Raw genomic sequence first — 24,386 nt, forward strand, 5'->3', positions numbered from 1 at the left:
AAGCCTGAGCTATGTTAGTGAAAAAAGAGCAGTCCAGCTTCACACAAACCAAGGGAATATATACAGGGTAGAAAGAAAGGACCTAAGGGCGAACTGAGTTTTGATTTTATCCAGTAGGCTGTAGGGAGCCATGGCCCTCCAAACCAGGAATATCTTAATGCATGATTAGGTTTGTCTTAAAAGAAAATTAACATCCAGGAATAGGATGGATGTAGATTAGCAAGGGTGACAGAGGAAGGACTGAAGGAATGAGACTATTTGGAGGGTAGATAATAAAGGATCAGAGTGAGAAGAGTTACAGAGAAGTTAGAAAAGGACAGATTCAAGAGATATTTTAAAGGTAATATTGACAGAGCTTAGTAATTTATAAGATGTTAGGGTAAGGGCAGGGAGGGCATCAAAGATGGCTTTGCATAGCATGGGTGACAGGAAGACACTGCTCCACAATTATGGCATGGTTTGGTATGGAAATTTTATAAGTTTAGTTTTGTACACATTGAGCTTAAACCAAAGAATGTAAACTTAAAGTCTGCTTTTTCTCAGATATCCTTTAGAAAAATTTTGCTTTGACTGCTGAGTTCCAAAATTAGCTCCGAGCTGTCTAGCTCTGTGCTCAAGTGTTTTGTTTTGGGGCATTGGAATATCCCCTTTCTCTAAGATCTGCCACCTTTACTGTCCAAAATTTCATTTAACAAAAGATAGGTGATGGTAATTTAAATGTTTTTCTCAGTAGCCTTTTTTTTTCTTGCTGTCAGTAGGTATTTTAATTTTTATTATAACTAAATTTTGGATGCAATAACTTTTGTTAATAAAACGTGTGAACAAAGCAGCATAATATCTGGGGTTCTAACTTAATATATACCAAAGCCTCTGACTCTAAAAAAGATTTCTTAGTTGTTGTGCCATCCGTTTAGAGACTAATTAATGGTTTAAAAATAGATGATCTTTTGAAGGCAAATGACATCAAAATCGTGGAATATATTAATATAGATCATAAACCTACACACAGAAAACAATGATATGCTTTAGGCATTGCATTAAACAAACAGGCTGAGATGATGCCACGATGAATGAACATTATGTGTATGTTATAATTTGTACAGATAAGGAGGTAGTTACTTCAAAGAACAGTAAAGGCAGGGTTATTTATTAGGTACTTTCATAGGTCTCTTTTCAAATGTTACTGCTGATTAATTTTTAAACTTTTTCTAGTCATATGTTCATTTTTAACCTATATACAAAGATGAACCATCTCTATCTCCTAAGTCTAAACATTTTCTAAAATATAATTACAAACATACAAATCTCTGCTCCACTTTGCCTATCGTTCTATCCCCATATTCCCTTTCACAACTAAAGTTCTTGAACAAGCTGCCCACACATGCAATATCCATTTCCATGCCTTGTACTCATTCCTCAGCCCCCTGCAATGTGGCTTCCACCTTCACAAGGCCAATGAAGTCAATTCTCACCAAGATCATCCTGATCTAGGTGACCCTAAATCAAATGAAGAAATGAGTTAATTTATCTAATATACTTAGTAGAGTATCTGAAATATTCAAGATATATTCCAAACTTCTGTCTTTTCTTGGTACCTTCTGACTATATTTAAATCCAGCAAATGATCTTTCCATCATTCAAAATAATTGAAAAGTCATCACATTTTCACTCACTTGTAGTTATATAACTTAACAAGAAAAATAGCTAAAAGAAGAATAAGGTAAAGTATACCCTTCCATTTTAATTCTTCAGGAAAATCTCATCAACATACATAATATAATTTTCTGGAATTTGGGCAGAAGAGAAGCTAAGTATTCAGTCTGGTTCTCAAAATTTGTAACTTTTTTGATTCATGTTCTGGCTGGACCACAGAACCCGACAACTGATATCTTTTCAAAAGTGTTAAAAGACCTTCCTAAGATAGGTAGGGCTGGGAGAAGTTCAAGGACTATTACATTACAGTAACAACCCATTCACCCTGGTGTGAGCTTTTTGGCAATTACAGCCAGAAACAAAGACAGGAAGCTGGAAATGAAACAAGCCTCTTGGCATCAAGGAAAACAGTCACAAAGGCCTCATCCAGAAACTGGTAACTACCCTCAGATGTCTTACTTTTTGAAAAAGACCAGCATGTAAGCCTTGGGAAAAATCCCTTCAATGTGCTCTTGAGGGCAAGGCTGTATTTCAGACAGTACAATAATCAATGTTGATAAGAACAAACCAGTCAGTAAGTAAAGATTATGTTTGGGATCCTTGGTATGTGAATCTTGGACAATGCACCATTCTTTAGCAAGATTTACTTCCAAAATGCTTACAGGTACAAACTTCTAGCTATAAAATAAATAAGTCACAGGGATGTAATGCATATATAGGGAATAGAGTCAATAATATTACAACTTTGTATGGTGATGTATGGGAACTGGTCTTACTGCTGTGATCACTTTATAATATATAAAAATACTGAATCACTATGCTGCACACCTGAAACTAATACAATATTGTATATTAATTATACACATATGATGTGTATCATTGAGTGTATCATTATAACAACAAAAAAGGCAGAGTTTGTGTAACTCAGTTTTGAGAAATTTTACTTGGGGGGAAGAACTCATTTTCAGATAATCCTGAATAATGAGTTAATAATTCTTAACTCCCTCCACTATGAAAAAATATAACCACCAAGCCTAGACAGGGCCACAGTTGTTCAATCCAAGGAGAGATTTATTGTGAAAATAGAGACAGAGAAACTAGATTCTAGACTCTGCCAAAAACCAGCTGGGTAATCTTGACTTCTCTTTGCTTTGGTTGACTTCTCTGTAAAACAAGGACATTAGACTAGTTGATTTCTAAAAATCCTTTCCAGTTCTAATATTCAAGCAGTAAGTATATGAAGATGCTAAAGAGTAATGGGAAGGAAAAGTTAAATCCCATTATAAACAATTATCTTCCTTTTATTCATTCAATAAACATTTATTGAGGCTTCTATTGAGATGACCTATACCAAGCTCTGAGAATACTGTAGTAAGTAAAAGAGATCCTGCCTTGAGCTTTCTGTTTAGAGAGGGAGTCAGGCAACAACAAAGCAAACCAACCAGATAAGAAAACAAGTCTGAGAATAATAGGAGAGACATCTTTTTTAGATAAGATGGTCAGGGAATGACACCTCTGGAGAGGTCAGGTCTGAACCTAAATAATGAAAAGAAAAGCCATATGAAGAGTTAGTGAAGAGCATTTCAGGAAGAGTAACCTTTAATGCCTAGGCCCTAAAAAAGGGGGAAAACTCAGTAAACTTGAGAAAATGAAAAAAAAAAGTATGACTATAATAATTAAGCAGAAGAGTGGCACGAGGAGATTTGCTGAGGTATTTGGGGGTCAGTACACACAGTCTTGTTAAGCCATTCTAAGAAATCTGGACTCATTCTTAAGGATGGTAGAGAAATCACTGAAGGGCTTTAAGTAGGGCAGCAACACTTGCTGTTATAAGATGGATTGGAAAGGGACAGAATGGAAGTGGGGAAATCAAGTACTTAGGAGGCTGTGGTAGGAGTATAGGCAAAGTATGATGGTGGTTTGACTATGATACTGTAGTAGGGATTGGAGTAGGGGAGAGATTTAAGATATATCATGGAGGTAGAATCAAAAGGGCTTTCTAGTGGATTGTTTTCACGTATTTGAGAGAATGAAGGGAATCAAAGTTGAGAAATAATATGGTGCTAAGTTATTGATTTTGGGAGAATGTTTTGGGTGGGGAATACACAATTAAGAATAATTAGAGGAGGCCTTCCCTGGTGGCACAGTGGTTGAGAGTCCGCCTGCTGATGTAGGGGACACGGGTTTGTGCCCTGGTCCGGGAAAATCCCACATGCGGCGGAGCGGCTGGGCCCGTGAGCCATGGCTGCTGAGCCTGCGCGTCCGAAGCCTGTGCTCCGCAATGGGACAGACCACAACAGTGAGAGGCCCACGTACTGCAAAAAAAAAAAAAAGAACTGAGGAAAAATAAAGAGCTCAGTTTTAGATGTGGTGTTTGATATATGTGAGACATCTTACATAAGCAATAGATATCTGAACCCTCTGTTCTTATATCTTTTGATTCTGGTCCCAGTAATTGCATACCTTTTTTTTTAAAGAACCATCTATTTACCTTTTTATGTACATTACCCAGCAAATTTCTGGGGTCAGAGTTGGTGCTTAATACATATTTAATAATCTTCTCAAAAATAAACATCTTTTCCCCTAAACTCTACATTTATCAGTGTGTCCTCATCCAGACCGTAAAATTTCAGATGATTCTAGTCCACGTCTTCCGAACAGTGCTTGAAGCTTAGAATAGAGAATACTATTCTGGGTCGAGTTCACTTTGCAGTCTGACCAATTTCCCACTACCACCCCCCATTCCCCCACCCCCGGGCTGGTTTTAAAATTCCTAGATTAAATTCTATACTTTGTCATTTGTCATAAAAAAACTCAAGATACTCCTACTTGGACAAGTGGGGACCGCTTTTCAAAGTTAGCACTGAACCAGAGCACATTTCCTGATAGCCTCAAACTACAGTGGGACTCCCATAATTGTGGTCTTGCCCCAGAGCCTCTCAACCCACCCCTTTTCCCCCAATAACCTGACTTAGGGATAACTAAAAATGGCAGCAGAAGGTTAACTGGCAACAATCCATAAATTTGCTTTAACTTTTAAAATCCAACCTTTCAGATTAAGTTTTGTTTAAAAAAATGGTCATTTAACATTTTTGATTGCTGTGGGAACCTTCTAGCTTGCTTAGTAACAATTTTGTCTTAGATCACTAAGAAATCTTACCTTCAGGAAAATGGCATAAGTAATCTGCTAAATAACAAAGTCTTGCTAATAATAATTAGCCCGGGCTTCCCTACCAGAAAGGCCTCCTCAGAATGACTAGAGAAGGTAAGTGTGTAGTTTACTCCTTCCTTGTTCCCCCGCAAAGTGTGCTCTCTGCTCTGTATGTACATGTAACTTTTAAAATATTTAAAGGCGGGGCAAGAGTCTCACGTCCATATTTCCCAATTAGCTTGGCATGATGCCCTACAATAAAGTGCTTATTTTTCACATGGGAATCTCTTTTACAAATGAAGATGAAAATATATATATTATCTTTTAAGTAACTGCTTATGTAAGTGATACTGCAGATACCAGGGAGTATAACTCAACAAGAATATAATTAAACTTTCTTCTTCCTATGCATGTTAGGTCTATTGCTGGTTAACACTTTTTCAAGCTGTATCATTTATTAGATCAAGGCACACTGCAAAGCTGCTTATAATCCCTTTGCCTAAAAAGTGAGGTCAAATGATATTAAGATGCCAAAGATCAGCCTGCACAATCCTCTTCTACTTCTAGTCAACACAGTCAACAATCCAAAATAATTAAATGGAGAACAAAAATGTGTATTTTCTTCCAATTACAATAATTCCCATTGGTAACAGAAATGAAATGCTAAACACTCACTTGGCAGTCTTACCGAAAAAAATTTCAGGTCGGGCAGTTGAGATAAAATCATGACTGAACACTTGCCAAATCCACCCTCACTTACCTCCTCTCAGCATTACCTCCCACCAATAATTCCTCAAATAAAAGACTAGATGAGTCAACCCCAAATTTCAAGTGTAGGAGCCAAACCCCCCCAACATCCCCCCCAAACACTGGGGCAGCTAACCAAGGCTTGGGGGTGTAAGCCACAGACCAGAGACACTTGCTATCTGCTCTTTTATTTTCCCAATGAGTAGTAGATGTGCTCTTGTCAACCAGTTATGTGAGCTGATGGGGAGGACAAGGCATTTTGGAAATTTGCTTAGAGCAGCAAGTCTTTGAACAATAGTATCAATACTAAACCACAGCAGCTTATAACCAAACACATCAACCACACCCTCATCTGTCCCGGATGTGTATTTTACAGTTTCTTGCATAAGTTACCAAAAATTAAAGTCTTATATCTGGCAAATTATATACAGTCTGCAATGTGCAGTTATTGCTACCGTGTCTTCCCTCTTTCAATGGTAAACTGTTCTCTTCTTTTAGGAGGAAGTTCAACTTTCATATATTAGAGATCCCAGACTATTTCCCTACTCCTATTTGGGATTCTACTTGAGGGAAAAGGGGGTTGGGAGTGGTTGTGAAACGTTTGATAAATACTAGGTTAAACCAAGTTTTAAACAGTTCCTTAAGCAGGATATCTCAGACTCTTTAATATGATGATGTGCATTATTATAAACCTCTGGGAGGTAGGGGAATAAAGCATATAGCATGTGCAAAGCACATTTGCTCATGGAATCCTTTTCATGGAACATGTGGGATTGAGGGTTTCAAGGAACACATTGGGAAATGATGGCTTAGGTATATGTTAGTTTTGACAGGCTAGCTTGGTACTTACTTTGTAACACAGAGTCTATGAAAAAAAATCACTTTTTGAGTTTGAAACATTCTGTTCAGAGACAAACTTGTGGAACGCAAACCAAATCACATGAATTTAGACATCTCCAGCCACTGTATAATTGTACTTTTGAGATTTTTCCTCAATGGTATATAAACCTCAAACAAAATTTCCAAATTTCTTCAGATTAAAGTAAAAAACAAAAACTCAAACTAAACACTTGAAAAATGTTACTCCTAAAGCACACGATGTGTATCAATAATCCAAATAAAGTTTACTTGTAAGGTACAACTGCAAAAATGAGGGAATTTCTACATCTAAAAAGGCATGGATAAAGAGTATAAAATTTAGTTACATCTGGATTTGAATCCTGTCAACTGGCATGTATGAGACATTGAGACTGAAGAATTTGGCCAAGAGCATTTTCCTCACTTACAAAGTGCTGATAAGATACCTGTTCTGCGTGGTTGTTCTGAGGATTATATATTGGACACCTAGCACAATGCTGGGCAACTAAACAAACTACTCTGCCACAGTGTAGTTCAAGACCCTCTCCTGGTATCCAGAACATTTAGCCAATGGAACACGATAGCTGTGTAACAAGAAAATAAAACCCACACACACTCGTCATATTACTGTATTTTATTACAATATGTTCGGTGTACTAATTTAAGAGGAAAAAATGTAAACAAAACGGAAGTCTAGGGAAAAATGGCACTTTGCTTTAATCTTCAATTTAAAGTTATTTTTAACAATCCATTTATACCATTATATGTCCCAGATTTTAAAGAGCATCATTGCTGAATTTCAGACTGAAAAATAAACAGAAAAGATGACATCAAAGGAGTTAAGCAGAGAAGAGATATTGATTAAAAAATTGAAAGTAAAATCTACTTTGGCTAGAACTGAACACTGACAGATAACTTTCTCCAAAGGAAAATCTAACTTGAGTCATGAAGGTCCATTTTTTTGTATAGTTCAATACTGTGTCAATTAGGAATTCATGACGATGAACAGTTTTACTCAGTCACATTTGACTACCTAAAATCCTACTGGGCATGCTATTTGCCATGTCTTATTCCTCTTACATAACTATCTACTTCCTGAAACCAGAAATGCAAGTTTGCCTGTGATTTAAGTTTCAAGAAATAGTTTGTAGAAAACACCAAAAGGATCAGTTGTTAAAGCTCTTACCTTTTCTTCACTGTATAGCAGCTATTTCTACAAATAAAGAGCATGTGGATACTTTCTAAGGACTCGAAATGAGAAAACCAAAAACAGAGGTCTGTGCGCATGAACATATGTACACACATATGTATAAGCTTAAATACCCCCAAACAGGTTTAAACAGGTAAGAATACCTCAACATTCTAATTCAGAAAGTAGAGATAAACATTGTTTATAAATCAGTAGTATTACTAGCTAATAATTTTTAGTTAGAACACTATACCTGCAGTTCAAAAGTACTGATTGGATTCCATTAAAAAAAAAAAGACATTCAAATTAATTAAAACATTCTTCTAACAGCAAAGAATTCTCCCACTTATTTATTTTGACATATTGATATTTCTATAAACTTGCAAGTGGAAGAAAAGCTGTTCAATAAAAGCCAATTCATACATACATACAGTATACAGAAATTATTTTAAAAGTCTGTTCATATAATGGATTCCTTTGGTACTAACAAAAAATTAAGATACAAATAATTGACTAGAAATGAAACCATCACTAAACTAAGATACACAGGAACTGCACTTCATTTCAGGGAAGAAGTCCAAATCTTACTGTGTTAGAAGAATAAAGTACATTTGTCATAGTATACATTATGATATTCCCTTAAAGCAGGAACTATTTAAGGTTTTTAAATTTAAAAAGTGTTCAGATTTACTTCTGTCTATACATTCAGGAACTATCATCATATCACTGGTTACACACAATTCTCTCATCATGCAAAAAGAAACCCCCAAAAACCTCAGTTAGTTGTTTTCTAAGGTCTAATTAAGTCAAACAATAAACTAATAATAGCACTTTAATTAGCAAGCTGTAAATCACAGAGGTGTAGAAATTCTGCAGTTGAATTGTGTTTCCTGTCTATAGTACTGCTGCTATTCAATCTATTTTCTCCATGTATTAGAAGAACTAATAGGCATTGATAGTCAAAATAAGATTTTCATTGTTGCAGCAAATGACAGAATATGTGAGAAAAGGAAAAGTTCCTAATGTCACGACAATCTTTATGATCCTTTATAAAGGTAAAGGATTCTGTGCATATGTGTGGAAAGGAGTAAGAAACAAAGGTAGGAAGTTAAGACAAGTAGATAAAGGGAAAGCTGAGACTATATTAGAATTATATTTATTTAAAAAACTGATCTGAAGTCTGCCCATTGAGTGTACAAAAAAAAAGTCAGAGCAGACATTAGTGCAAGTTTAACCTGATAATTTATTTGTGGAAAAAGCTAGTTTTGATGAGAGAAAGTTTAATCCTTTCCTTGTAAACATAAAAGAAACTCAACAGGAATTTTAAAGGTAGTATACCAGAAAATGCAACAGTAACTCTTATAATTCTTTTCAATTAAACAGACAAGTTGAAGGTGCATGTTAAAATACTTTTCAGACTGAATATTTATCAGCCTGTATGATCTGTTGTTCCAACTGGATTTTGATTTTTAAAAAACCTAATTTTTTATAAGAGCTATCACATCTAGAAGTGAAGAAAATAAATTAGATCCCTTCTCCCTCCCCAAAAGATATTAACTTCTAAAGCATAAAAAGCTATATATCTTATACAAATTAACCAGTGTTCTTACAAAAGTAATGTAGTTTTGGACTGATGACATTATGCTGTATTTGTGGTGAAGTACTAGGCACAAGAATATATGTATCAATTAGGCATTTTCAGTCTATTTAGTCTCTAAAGTTATTTAATTCTTGGCAATATATAATAACTGGTACGCATTTTGGTACTTAAGTCATGAATTGTAGAGAACAAGAAGCAGTATGTTATAGTAACAGGGTTTGTATCTGACAATTACTGTGCTGAACGAATCCCTTCTATGAGCTCTGTGATTTGTTTTGCAGTTGGTCACATGTAGTAGATCCTGCAATGATAAAAGAAAAAACAGCAACATAATTTGTTTGTTGAGTATTGCCAAACTTGGAACTACCTGAGCTAAAGTTTCCTTCCACTGCTACGTATGATAAACAAATAGAAAGATCTAAAAAACAAGTAAGATATATTTCATGCAGACTGATCAGTAAGATATGAAACAATCTGTATACCCCATAAATATAAAGAGCAGAGCAGGTGTATCTATTTAAGTGACAGGACAATAGGTTTCAGGTTGAACACGTCTGTGAATAAATCACAGGTGGATAGCTAAGAGTTTATTACAACTCAAATATCCAGAACTATAAAAGATTTGTGTTTATGATATAAAAATGATAAAAAATTTCCTGAGAGTCTAAACATGCCACATTTCTTTTTATAAAAACAGTAATAAAACAGGTGGGGATGGGCAGGAGTGTAGAAGAGGGGGAAAAGAAGGAAAATGATAAAAAAGTAATGGGTGCCATAGATCCTTGGAGATTTTAAAAGCTGGTAAAATTTTTTTAAGCGGCCAAGAACAGAAAATAAATAATGAACTTTCTTCTCTGTGCCTTATTATGTAGTCTTTTCTATCTTTGTGGACGTTATTGAAGCGAAGCAGTATATACTCCTATGTAAGTGGTGCTGGTACAAATTTCCATTGGCAAATGAAGGGTATTCCCAACGCTTTGTTAGACTCGCTACAAATGGATACTGAAAGTCTGAGAAGAAACTGATGAAAAGTTATAACCCAGAAACATCTGCATTGAATACATAAAAAGAAATCACCAAGATATAGGTAACAGGGAAACAAAGACCAGCTAGGAGATAGGTCACCTAAAAATGGATAATTGAAAGAGAGAGAAGAGAGAGACATACAACAATAATTACTCAAGATAAAGTTTGTTCAAGTTAAACAGACTATGGTGAATAAAATGGAAAGAAAATGCTGTATGAAACAAACTGAAACGCAAAAGCATAACATGGAATAAGAAAAAAATATTGTCATCCTGCTATTATAATGAGCACAGTCATCAGGTTCTACCACAGAATCACTTATATTTCATATCTGCTCACCAAAACAATAATATAATAATTATTTACTTTCCTAAGACTTAATCATCCAAGGCACAACATATAAAAGTAAGTTACTAGGGAGGGTGGGAGGGAGGGAGATGCAAGAGGGAAGAGATATGGGAACATATGTATATGTATAACTGATTCACTTTGTTATAAAGCAGAAACTAACACACCATTGTAAAGCAATTATACCCCAATAAAGATGTTAAAAAAAAAAAGTAAGTTACATCTCCACTCAAAAGCACCAGTTTGCAGCACAAAGAGTAGGTAGATGGGCACAAAATCTGCATTAATGGTATAGAAGATTCACCTTTGTTGAATGCCAGAATAACAGTTTATGAAAAATAAATAAATAAAATCAATTTTCTATGACTGATAGAGAGTTGGTAGGCTGCAGTGGCTGCTTGTCTGAGACTTAAAACAAACAAAAATCAGCCAAATAATTTGTTGACCCAACAGTCAAAAGAATCAACACTGGAAAGACATGACATACTTTATGCCTGAAGGGATGTTAAAACAAATCTTCCATGTTAAAAACATGTTTCTTTAAAAAGTTTAAACCTTAATTGACATTGTTACGACAGACAAAATATGATCTGAACCATTAAAAACAAAGTATAGCTTAATATGAAGACAAACATCATTGCTTAAAGCCAAGTAGACCAAACAACATAGACATATAACATAACATATGGGCTTAAATCAACTCTGAGCATAAAAACATTATTTTGAAACTGACCAACAGGGGTTGAAATTTTCTAAACTTTTGGCATAAAAAGTGAATTTTAGCAAAATTTTCTGAGGTTCTTCAAAGTTGCGAGCAAAATGAAGTATATTATTTAGGTACAAAGGACCAAAAGTGTCTCAGTGATATTTTCAAAACACCTAACCTTGATTTGATTCTTCTGTATTCATGCTTTCTCCAGCTGCAGTCTCTGACATTTCTTCATCCTCCTCATCATCATGTAGGTCTTCTGAAATTAATTGTCTAGCTAATTTAATATTCAGTCCTTCATTGTAGTGAAGCTTCCTTTTCATTTCAAACTGTCGCTTTTTTTCTACAAGATACAAAAAAATAGGCGTCTTTAGCTCAAAGATTGGCAAACTACAGCCTGTGTCTATTTGGTAAGTAAAGTGTTATGGAACACAGTCACGCTCATTTGCTTTTGTAATGCTTAAGACTGCTTTTGTACTCAATGGCAGAGTTGAGTAGTTGCAATAGAGACCATATGGCCCTCAAAACCTAAAATATTTACTGTCTGGCCGTTTGTAGAAAAAGTTTACCAACCTTTGCCTTAGATGCTTCAAGTACGTCTTAATGGGAGACTAAGAGTAAGAGCCATTAGTAGTTATATTTGTGAAGGAAATTTAAAGATATAGGAAAATTCTCCAGATAGAGTTGAATGGGAAAAAAGGAAAACTATAATACCATATACATACTATGTTCAAAGCCTGCGTGCATGCACATGTGCACACACACACAAAATAAGACTTGGCAATTAACAGCCGTTAATTCTGGGTCAAGGAACTATGGGGTAATTTTAATGTTTTCAAGTTTTCTATTTTTATAATTCAGAAAAAATTCCTTTAAAAAATTCTTATTATCCATTAAGAAATTGCCATGATTTAAAACATTGCTGGCTCTAGAGAGGGAGGGAGGGAGGGAGGGAAGAAGGGACGGGGGGAGGAAAAAAACCCCGAACATTGCTGGCCTAAAAACATAACCTCATTCCCAGAGTAATTTTAAGAAAAATGTGTTATTAGCAACAGTAAAGTGATTCTAGACTATTCTTTATTTATAGTCTTCACCACAGAAACATAAAAATAGCTGTAAATCAACACAACTGATCATACTTTATCAACAGATAGCACTTTAAAGATCAACTGTTTAAGAAATATTTTAAGATTTTAGAATTTCTTAGACCAGTAAATTGAAAAACAAAAAAGGAGTCGACATAAAATTGCCAACTGTTTATTTTGTCAAGAGCATTAAAACTCATTCACCATAGGTTTATTATGGTATTCATAAAAATATTTTAATGCCAAAAAGGCATAAGAGAAATCTCTCAGAATAAGGCTATTCAAAGTACTTTCTCTATGTCCCCTAATTCCCTCTATCAAACCCACATCCCCTGCAGTGGAAGCGCGGAGTCTTAACCACTGGACCGCCAGGGAAGTCCCTCCCTTTAAGTTTTTATCATCTGTACTTATTTATGTTCTAAACACTGGCATTTACAGTTGTCACTACTGATCAGTCACTTTTCAGCCTCTATTTGGGTTGGGAGAAGGAAAGTTCCAAGATCAACATCCATATCATCATACCATAAACATTTGTTGCAAACTACCAAGATCTTGCCAGCCATCTTTCTCCTTCTTTAAGTTACTTTTGTGATTTGTTTTACTCTTTGAGAGTAACATATTGTAGAACAAAGTAAAATTTTTTAAAAAAATCAATAAAAGACCAAATCCTCATGACTAAATTTTTAGTGATAACTTTCAGATGATGTAAAAGCCAAGATTAAAAAACAACAAAAAATGATTCTAATTGCCTCCAATACCAGATACATTTACTAAAAAGGTAAGACTTTTTCTCAGTACAAAGTAACACATGTTCTTTTTCATGCAACTTAAAAAAACTTTTACAAAGTTTAAAAAAAGTTAGAAACTTAAAAATCACTCAATCTCCACACTCAGAAATTATCATTAATATTTTATGACTCGACTTTTTTCTAAAAATGTATTTTTTATAAAAATGAATCATACCTTGTATGTATGTGCTGTTTTCTCACTTACTGTATAGTTAGAATGACCACGTCCCAGGAAGTCTCAGTTTATGCCTATTGTCTGATGGAGCTGTATTAGTGACCCTTTCACTCTTAAAATAATCCAGAGTTTAGACAATAAAGTATATGAAGATAGAGTAAAATTCTGCCATGTACATAGCAGATTTACATAATTTTTAAAAGGCTATAAAGTAGTGAGTTATAATTTAATCCCCTATCTTGGTCAAAGGTTTCTGATTTCCCCCTTTGTATTTTCATTGTTTTTTATGATGTAATATACAGTTGACCCTTGAACAAAGTGGGGATTAGGAGTGCCTACTCTCCTCACAGTTGAAATCCACATATAACTTTACAGTTTGCCCTTCATATTCACAGTTCTGCATCTGTGGATTCAACCAACCGCAGACTGTGTGTAGTACTGTAGTAGGTATTTAGTATAAGTGGACCTGCACAGTTCAAACCCATGTTGTTCAAGGTTCAACTTACATATTTGTGCATCTGTTCTATCATTTTCTCAACATTAGTTAGTGTTTTTCTTTTTGTTTTTTTTGCGGTACGTGGGCCTCTCACTGTTGTGGCCTCTCCCGTTGCGGAGCACAGGCTCCGGACGCTCAGGCTCAGCGGCCATGGCTCACGGGCCCAGCCGCTCCTCGGCATGTGGGATCTTCCCAGACCCGGGCACGAACCCGTGTCCCCTCCTGCATCGGCAGGCAGACTCTCAACCACTGCGCCACCAGGGAAGCCCTAGTTAGTGTTTTTTTAAACTGTGCCTTATAATCCTTTAGTAAGTTATAACCAGCATTTTAAAGAAATGAAACAAAACAGAATAAACTAGATAGCACATATCACATATAGTAAAAGTTAAGTAATGTTTTGTGAAATTTTAATTTTTATAATTTTATGTTTACATGTATACTGAGTGGCACTTGGTAAAAAATGTTTGAGAAACATTGATATAAAGCCTGGGAAACTGAATTGCTAGAGCAAAGGGTGTCATTTTCTTTTAAAGCTTTTGGCTCATATGTTGCCATACCGCCGTCCAGAAACGCCAAACCATTTTTCACACCCACCAATTGTATATGAATAACTTATTTCTCCACATTCACACCAAAAGGGATATTGTCATTCTCTTTAATTTTTGTTGATCTGAAAGGAAAGAAAGGCACCACGACGCTGTTTTAATTTGTAGTTTCTTATTCCTAAGAGTTGCTCTTACGGTATTTTTCTTTTGTCAATTACACTAATAGTCTAAGAAAATGATTTCTTTTTAATTCTAAGAGATATTAAACTCAGTTTTGCTTGTTATATATTTTAGTTTTGCAATACTCAAAATTTATTATATAATTTATGTATTTATTTTGTAGAAAGCTAATGTAAGTGGTCTCAACCTTCTTTGAATATTTACTTATAATCTTTGTATGGCAGAGCAACATAATGCCAAAGAGTATAAAAATTTTCAGGTTTCAGGCCCAGCTCTAATAATAATCAACTATCCATGTGAACTTCACAAGTAAATTATCCTTTTTATACTTTCTTTTGCTGTTTTTAAAAATAATATAATGGAGAATATACCAATTATTTAAGTTATTAAAAGTTAATATTTACTGAGTACTTAATTCTTTATCTCATTTAATACTCAAAAATGACTCCAAATATTTTTATAGCCCCCCATTTAGAAATGAGGAAACTGAGGGTAAGAGAAATTAGGCAAATTAGGTGAGTGACATACCTAGAGTACAAACTTAGATCTATCTGACTCCACAGCCAATATTTGAATTGTTATGTTACTAGTTACAGGATAAAATTTTCTTTCTTTTTCTTTTTTTTTTTTGCGGTACGCGGGCCTTACTGTTGTGGCCTCTCCTGTTGCGGAGCACAGGCTCCGGACTCGCAGGCTCAGCAACCATGGCTCATGGGCCTAGCCGCTCTGCGGCATGTGGGATCTTCCCGGACCGGGGCACGAACCCGTGTCCCCTGAATCGGCAGGCGGACTCTCAACCACTGCGCCACCAGGGAAGTCCCCAAGATAAAAGTTTCTAAGAATTTCTTTAATAAACAAGGATGTTCAGACATGTAATTTATTTAAAAGCAATAAACACCTGTATCAGTAACTCTTACAACTGGGAACTTGAACTTGTGAAACTAACTAGTGAAATGGTTCCCCCTGCTGGCTAACTCCTGGAACTACAATTTGAGGGAAAAATCCCTTAATGAAACTGACAATAGAGGTTAATAAAAAAATTCCCTGTTCTCAGTAGATCAAGTTTTCAGAGAATAAGGAATCAACAAACTCTAGGAACAATTTCTATCTGAAACCATTTCAAGGGCCTTTGGGGTATATTTTGGGAAAATAAATCAGGAAGTCACTGAGGATATAAGATAATATAATACAATTTGAGATTATGCTGTATGTAAAATTTCTTTCTTGTATAGTATTCAAACTATCAGAGTTTTGTTCAATACACTACATTCTAAAGATGATAGGAGGGAATAGCAAATTCTACCTTTACAGCTACACATGACAAAGATCCTGACAGTTAACTAGCAAATATTCAGAATCTTAGTTCTAAAGTTTCTAAACTTCTTTACAGTACATACAGGTAGTTTTCCACATTTCAAGCCTTCAAGTAAACAAACTACTCGATCTCTTTTTTCTTTTTTGTGAGGGTGTGTGTTTTTCTTGCATCTTTTTTCCTATACATAGGCTTGGTTTTCCCTTTTAAAAATAACTGAAGGGACTTCCCTGGTAGTGCAGTGGTTAAGAATCCGCCTGCCAATGCAGGGGACACGGGTTCAATCCCTGGTCTGGGAAGACCCCACATGCCGTGAAGCAACTAAGCCCGTGCACCACAACTACTGAGCCTGCGCTCTCGAGCCCATGAGCCACAAATACTGAGCCCGTGAGCCACAAATGCTGAAGCCCGCGTGCCTAGAGCCCGTGCTCCGCAACGAGAAGCCACTACAATGAGAAGCCCGCGCATCGCAATGAAGAGTAGCCCCCACTCGCCGCAACTAGAGAAAGCCCACGTGCAGCAATGAAGACCCAACGCAGTCAAATAAATAAATTAAATTAAAAATAAATAAATTATTAAAAAATAATTGAAAATAAACTATATAAGCAATTTTCAATTCCTGAGATTATACATTCACATCCTTCAAAATTATAAAAAGCAACAAAGTGAAATATCTTCCATCTTTCCTTACCTCCACAGATAAGAACTAATACTTGTAAAAACAGAACAATGAATAGGTAGCAATGCCTTAACTGTGTATGTACTGTGTGGACTAAAAGAGCCTCTTTCATCCTTGTTGGGAGGGCTATCTTTATCTCCTTTCCTGTGACACTTCTGTTCTTTCTGTTCAATGGGACCTAACAAAAATCTTTATTCGAAGTCTTACCATCTTGATTCATTTGGTAAGCTTCACCACTGCCTTAATACAGAAAAAGCACAAGCAATTGAGAAATTAGCTCTTACTGCTATCCACTTTAAGATCATCCAAACACTCAATGACCCTAAATGCATTAATTTAATAAATATTTACTGAGCATCTACCTGGTACAGATGCTTGGTACAAAGAATGGAACAAAAAGTGCAAAGAAAGGAACACATGTTAATTCCTTTAAAGACAGTAATATTTTCTTGAAATGGTGGGGGGGTGGAGCTGTCATACAGTAAACCCACACAAGTAGAATCTGAATTATAAAAATGTTGCTCCCTAATCTCCCACCATCCACTTCCTAAAAAGGAAAACCATTTGACAGTCTTCTATATAATGAATTTATCTTAGCAAAAATTATTAGCAATGCTAAAAGCAGTAAAAGAAACTACCTCGTTCTTCAGGTGAGAGGTCACTATCCTCATCTTCACTGCTTTCTTGTTCACGAACTCGACACTTTGGCTCCGAGCTTTCAGCAGCAGCAGTTAATCTATACAACAATCATTTAAAAAGAAATCAATACTGTGATAGTCTTATATTAGTTGAGTGTCTCACTCAACTTTTTAGTCTCATAAAAACATCTAAAGATCATTAATATGCTAGCTATAACCTGATGAGGAACATAAAAAGCAAGAGAGTGGGACTGTATATAGAAACCAATAAACAAGAAGAGTGGAAGTTGACAAACCCATGAACAGCAAAGGAATAGAGCTTTTTTCCAGGAATTCAACTTATTTTGCCTTTCTCACTTCTATCTTTAAAACCCAGGTGACAGGATATTAAAAAGCAAAAACAGAAAACCCTCCATTCAGGGAACTGACACAGGGAATCTGTGTACCAGCTTCTGGTTCTCAATCTACATACCTTGATTTTAACCTAGGAATAAGACTATGTAAGTTGCTATGAAAAAAACAGATAAACTTATTTATTTAGCACATGCTTTTTATTTACACTTGTACAAGTAAAGTAAAATGCCTTTAACTCTGCAGAATTAAAAACAGCATGAGAAAAATGCTTTATAGTCATCAATACTTACTTCCTAGCTAAGATATCTGGGGTCAGGGCTTCAGTGGTTTCTGAATCACTCAGTGCATCTTCATCATCACCTACCATACTAGGATGATAAGCACATTATAAATTAATACCTGAACTATAATTTTTCAAGCAGGAAAACAAGGTAGAGAAACATAATTCTATTAACTAAAAGTATCAATGTATTTATGGCTCTGTTGTCATCTTTGAAGTTTAATTTTACATTGTTTCTATTTGATGCAAATATTTAAAAGTATAGCACCAATCAAGAAAAGCCTTCAAATAATTAAAAAAAAAGAAAAAACATGCAAAAAAACCCCACTGCAACTATAAAAATAAATACTGAAAATGCGAATCATCTGGAGGGGAAAAAAAAAAACTTCAGTTAGTCCATCCAGTGACAGGGAAAAAATAATGCAGAAGAACCCTATCCAGCTTTAGAATATGTATTTGTACATCAACCTGAAGATAAGACACAAATGATCTATGCAGACACAGGTTAGGTAAAATAACAAAATTAGATCCTAAGACCTAATTCAGGAAGTTTAAAAGCTATTTAGCTTACCCAATCTACTCTCTAATGAAATATTTGCTCCCCACATAATTGCGAAAAATGGTTATCTTTATTATTTAAATATAAACAGTTTTAAAATAATGGCTACAGCTATTTATTTTTGAATCATGTTTGATCTTAATTTTTTTAGGATAGTTATCTCCAACCAACACAGATAAGGGATGTCTACTACCTTTATTGAAAAGGAAGAAAGCATTAACTTTGGCTTCTGGTACAATAAAAGTTTTAGGTTACGTTTTAAAGTATATACCTGTAATTAGGAGAAAAATAAGGATCACTTTCATAAATGATATGTCTACTTCTTCCCTCAAGCTTTATTAGTAGTGAGTTTCAGTATCTGTACCTATTTCATTATTTTTCTCCCCTTGTCACAATCATGTTAATTCTTGTTTTTACTGTTTTTGCTGTTATCAAGTTATCTCAACTTATCTTCCAAAGTTTCATCCATTGATTTAAAACAGAATTTCTGGGCTTCCCTAGTGGTGCAGTGGTTGAGAGTCCGCCTGCCGATGCAGGGGACACGGGTTCATGCCCCAGTCCGGGAAGATCCCACATGCCGCGGAGCAGCTAGGCCCGTGAGCCATGGCTGCTGAGCCTGCGCATCCGGAGCCTGTGCTCCGCAACGGGAGAGGCCACAACAGTGAGAGGCCTGCGTACAGACCTTCAATTTGTAAAAAAAAAAAAAAAAAAAAAAAAAAACAACAGAATTTCTTTAACTCTATTTTAATAGTAACTTCTGGATTTATGTTGTTTTACTTCAGTGACAAATACAAAATATTTCAGTCCTGAAAATCGTTATTTTTTTCAATACAATCTAGGCATGATCTGAATTAGGTATTTCTAACTTATTTAGAATCTCATTATGTTTATTGGTGCCTTATTTTTGTCTTCATACTAACTACAGCCATACACTATCATTTTACAACTCATTAAAAAAATGATAATGAGTCATTTGAGTCTGGAAGACTCAAAACTAACAATTACAATGCAATTATATGAACTACAATATCATGTAAGTTCAAAAATAAGGACATGAAACAGTAGTAATGTCCACTTGTCTTTGCATGGATTAAAAAAGAGTTACCATCCGTGAAGTTATCCCTTTCTGCAAAGAGAATGAATAAGCCCCTGACACCTACTTAGAAAGCAAACAAGCCCAGCTCTCATCTTCCTTTACAAATAGATGACTTTAAGGAAGGCAAAAGTCACTTTGTATATATGATTAGCAGCTAGGGACCACTGAGGTGCAATGAATAAACATTTACTACTATAATTATAATGTAAAAAATGGATTCCATAAAGTTCCATATTACTTTTACTATTAAACAAAAATATGCAGTTGGGTTATTAATTAGTGTTCCAGTAGCAAATATAAAAAAAACAGACAAAGATTCAAATCATCTGTTATCCAGAAGCTCATGTCAAATGCAAAATGGAAACAAGTCAAAAAAGGAATTCTGTGTACAAAACATTACCTATGGTAAGGAGTGCTAGGTTCATCTATTTTCATTAAACCATAGTCTTTGTCTGCTGGATGATATGTCGCCAGGATGTTCATTTCATCCCACTTCTGGGACTTTTTACTACAATAAGAAGAAAAAAAATTTTCCTCAATGTAGTGAAAGATACAAAATGTACACATCTAAAATTCACGAACATCCAAATCCCACATTGCAATTTCTATTTGACTGCTAACTTCTATTTTTACATCTACTTTCTTGGAACAGAAACTGACTTGGGTAAAAGCCATAAGTAACTACAATAACGTGTCAGTAAATATTTTACAGAATACTTAGTGCCCACATATTAAAAACACATTACAGTTGTCCCTCGGTATCCTCAGAGGATTGGTTCCAGGACTGACACAGATACCAAAATCCAAGGATGTTAAAATCTCTTCTATAACATGGCATAGTATTTGTATATAATCTCTGCACATCCTTCCGTATACTTTAGATCATTACTAGATTACTTATAATGCCTAATACAATGTAAATGCTATGCAAATAGTTGTAAATACAACATAATACAATGCAAATAGTTGCTGGCACATGGCAAATTCAAGTTTGGTTTCTGAAACTTTCTGGAAATATTTTTTCCAGAATATGTTTGATCCATGATTGGTTGAATCGGAGGATGCAGAACCTGTGGATATGGAGGGGTAATCAGATTCTTCACCAGGCATTCAAAAAACTATTACATTATGACATGTTTAATCTTCATCTGGCCTATAGAATAACAGCAAAAGCTGGAATTTACACATTGCCTGATCTCAGTAGTTAACGATTTTGGATCTACGATATATTTTAAATAGTTTGATAAAAAACACAACAGGAATATTTTCCTTGGCCTAATTTTTTTTAGCAGTATCTATAACAATCAAAATAATCATAACATAAAACTACAGAGAAAACCTCATTAAATTCAGATACCATTAATAAAGATTTAGATTGCACATAAAATTATACCTCAGTTGTTTTTTTTCAAATTTAGAAATATAACGATTTGCTGATAAATGGTTTCAGGTCACCTGGAATAAATCTACTTAAGAAAACTAGAAATGCTTTGTAAATGCTTTATGAACATCCATTAGTGTCCATTCAACAAAATATTTGTACAACTACTAAGGTGCTCAATAATTAAATGCCTTAATTACAAATCCTTATCTACTCATTAAAAAGGACATCAACAACCTCTGTGCCAGCCAACAATCTGTTACATATACAATTTGTGACTTGGTTATATACTTAAAAATATAACTACCTTAAAAAAAAAATCAATGGAGATTTTACACAGATTCAAATCATCCTTTCCGTATTTGCTCAACATTGGTGAGGTTTTACTGCAGATATTTTCAATTTTCCTAAATCTACCAATACCTGGATCTTGAACTGCTCTTGAAGAAAGACATATTTAAAATTTTAATGTCATATTCTCTTCTCCATGTTCTGAGTCACCTTAAAAATTACATGTGCCCACTTGTGGCAGTTAAGCCTGACTTTATGTTCTTCTGCTTTCTACCATAAAGGGCCCACAGTGTCCCCATTTAAGGCTAATCACTTTTTTCCTTCGTATTTTTATTGTGGTAGAATATACATAACATAAAATTCACCATTTTAACCTTTTTTTTTTTTTTTTTTTGCTATTCGCGGGCCTCTCACTGTTGCTGCCTCTCCCGTTGCGGAGCACAGGCTCCGGACACGCAGGCTCAGCGGCCATGGCTCACGGGCCTAGCCGCTCCGTGGCATGTGGGATCTTCCCGGACTGGGGCACGAACCCGTATCCCCTGCATCGGCAGGCGGACTCTCAACCACTGCGCCACCAGGGAAGCCCCATTTTAACCATTTTTAAGTGAATAGTTCTGTGACATTAAGTACATTCACATTATTGTGTAACCATCACCATCATCCGTCTCTAGAACTTTTTCATCTTCCCCAGCTGAAAACTCTGTACCCACTGAACACTACCCCTCACCCCGGCCACAACAACCATTCCATTTTCTGTCTCTAAGACCACTCGAGGTACCTCTTATAAGTGGACTGATACTGTATTTGTCCTTTGTGGATGGCTTATCTCACTTAATGTCTGCATGGTTCATCTATGTTGTGGCATGTGTCAAAAATTTCTTCCTTTTTAAGGCTGAATAATATTCAATTTCAGACTAAGTACTATTAACTATAACTTCCTTTTAAGCCTACTTACCCTTAGTTTTATCAAGAGGCAAAGGTTGGCCTAGATATACTCCACAGGTGACTGACACTACAACACCCATTCCTGCCCCCCACCAAACAGAAGTTTATTCACCATGAAAAAATCAAAATCTTAAGTTTATAAGAAGCGAAAAATTAATGGGTCGTTTATTTTTAAAGCACAGAAATAACATTTCTTCTTTAAAGAACTGCTTTTTTATTCATTCAGCAAGGTACTCACCTGAATTTTCAACTAATCAAACTTAAATGTTGCTAGTGTGTGTATGTATATAACACTTGATTGAACTAGACTGTGTATATAGATGTTGCTATAAAATAGTATTGATTTCTTTAGATGCCTAGTTTCTGACAATCAGAGTAATAGTTGGTCTTGTGGCGAAAAACAACAACAGTAACATTCAACTGGGAGATAGATGTTTAAGGTTCAAGTTCCACTTACCCTTCATTAGTCTTGTTACTATAGGCAAGTCCAACAAACATTCTCTCTTGGGCTGTATTTACTCTACATGGAAATTATAAAAAATGGAATTTTTAGGATTTTTAAATCTAAAGTTTTGTTACAAGTCTGGAAACCATATCTCACTTAGCACTGTGAGAATGGCTTGTGATAAGGCATTCTGAAAAAATGTTTAAATTGCTTATGTATGAATGCCTTCTCCCACTGTCCCACAAGAGTCAAAATTTAAATGATTTTGAAATATTTATGATCTGCTACAGAATGAGTTTTTCTAAAAAGCAGTCAGTTTTCTATTTGACTAAATCTACAGTTTCAGATTTGTATTTTGCTAAATAGCTCTATTATCTACAAATTTCTGTAAATTTAGAAAGCAAATGATTTAGGTCTTCTCATGGCCATATTCTACGTAAGGAAACTCACAGTGAAAAGAGATACACTTTAAAGATTTTAGACAGCAGAAATGATCAAGAAGCTTCTGATCAGAAGGATAATTAAAGACATATACAAATTTTAAGAGAATTAGATTAATTTTGTGAAGAAGCAATTCAATTAATAGACAAAGGGAGACCCATTATATGGTAACTCAATGTTCCCTCCTGATAGACAAGGCCTCTGAAATGATAATCCAGAGTTAAGTCCGAGTCAGAAACACAAAAGCACAGGTAAACGTTTCATAAAACCTGTATTAATACAGTCCAATTAAGACTCCCTATTAAAGATATTGTAAAAGATAACTAGCACATATCTATTTACATAAAGTTCAAGAGCACGCAAAAACTAAAATGTATAGGGATGTATACTTAGGGAATTACCATAAAAGTCAGGATAGTGATTATATTACAGGGGAGGAGGAGACTGTGATTGGAAAGGACAGGAGACATTTCTTTTCTTTCTCCTTCTGTGTGTTTTTTTTTAATATTTATTTATTTATTATTTATTTTGGCTGCACTGGATCTTAGTTGCGTCATGCATGAGGGATCTAGTTCCCAACCAGGGATCGAACCCTGGCCCCCTGCATTGGGAGCGTGGAGTCCCACCCACTGGGCCACCGGGGAAGTCCCAGACAGGAGACATTTCTGAGGTGATGGAAACATTCTTCTTCTTGACCAGGATGGCGGTTACAGGGGTGTTTGCTTTATAATTATTCCTTAAGCTTTAAAATTACATCTAATACACTTTTCTGTATGTGTATTAAATTACAATAAAATATTTAAAAAATAAACACATACAAAATGACTTTGCTAGGTGTGTCCTAATCTCAAAGTAAAACAAGCTACTTCCTAAGTGATGCTAACAATATTGAATTAAAATGACAATTTATCATCATTAGAAGAATGAAGATGGCCCTCTGAAGTTACAGAGGTAACCCCAAACACCCTGCAAATCTGTTCTGTGAGATAATGATAGAAGAAAAAGAACTGAATTGTAGGATATAAGAAGAAATGATGTTTTCTTGAAATTAAGGATAAAATTTAAAAATCACAATCCTAGTACCTTAACCCACTAACAATTTTGATTTCTGTATATTCTTTCCACTCTTAACATATACGAAAAAATACCCAAGCTATTAGTATATATATAGACAAAACAGTACACATATAGTATATATAAAAATAGCTTCTGGGCTTCCCTGGTGGCGCAGTGCTTGAGAGTCCGCCTGCCGATGCAGGGGACGCGGGTTCGTGCCCCGTTTCGGGAAGATCCCACATGCCGCGGAGCGGCTGGGCCCGTGAGCCATGGCCACTGAGCCTGCGCGTCCGGAGCCTGTGCTCCGCAAATGGGAGAGGCCACAACAGTGAGAGGCCCGCATAACGCAAGGAAAAAAA

General features: G+C 35.3%; 1 protein-coding gene across 1 annotated transcript in view; it reads right to left on the reverse strand.

Moving 5' to 3' along the window:
- Positions 1-9,401: 9,401 nt before the first annotated feature.
- PPP1R2 (protein phosphatase 1 regulatory inhibitor subunit 2) overlaps positions 9,402-24,386 on the reverse strand; it is a 21,292-nt gene continuing 6,307 nt past the window's right edge. Inside the window, exons 2-6 of the mRNA XM_007465850.1 lie at positions 19,869-19,976; positions 17,824-17,901; positions 17,180-17,277; positions 11,457-11,624; positions 9,402-9,499 (exon numbers count right to left, since the gene is read on the reverse strand). Coding sequence (XP_007465912.1) covers positions 9,453-9,499; positions 11,457-11,624; positions 17,180-17,277; positions 17,824-17,901; positions 19,869-19,976 — 499 coding nt within the window. The 3' untranslated portion in view covers positions 9,402-9,452. The remainder of the gene's footprint in view (positions 9,500-11,456; positions 11,625-17,179; positions 17,278-17,823; positions 17,902-19,868; positions 19,977-24,386) is intronic.

This window comes from Lipotes vexillifer, unplaced genomic scaffold (assembly GCF_000442215.2).
Source record: "Lipotes vexillifer unplaced genomic scaffold, Lipotes_vexillifer_v1.1 scaffold853, whole genome shotgun sequence".
In the NCBI taxonomy this organism is placed as follows: domain Eukaryota; kingdom Metazoa; phylum Chordata; class Mammalia; order Artiodactyla; family Lipotidae; genus Lipotes; species Lipotes vexillifer.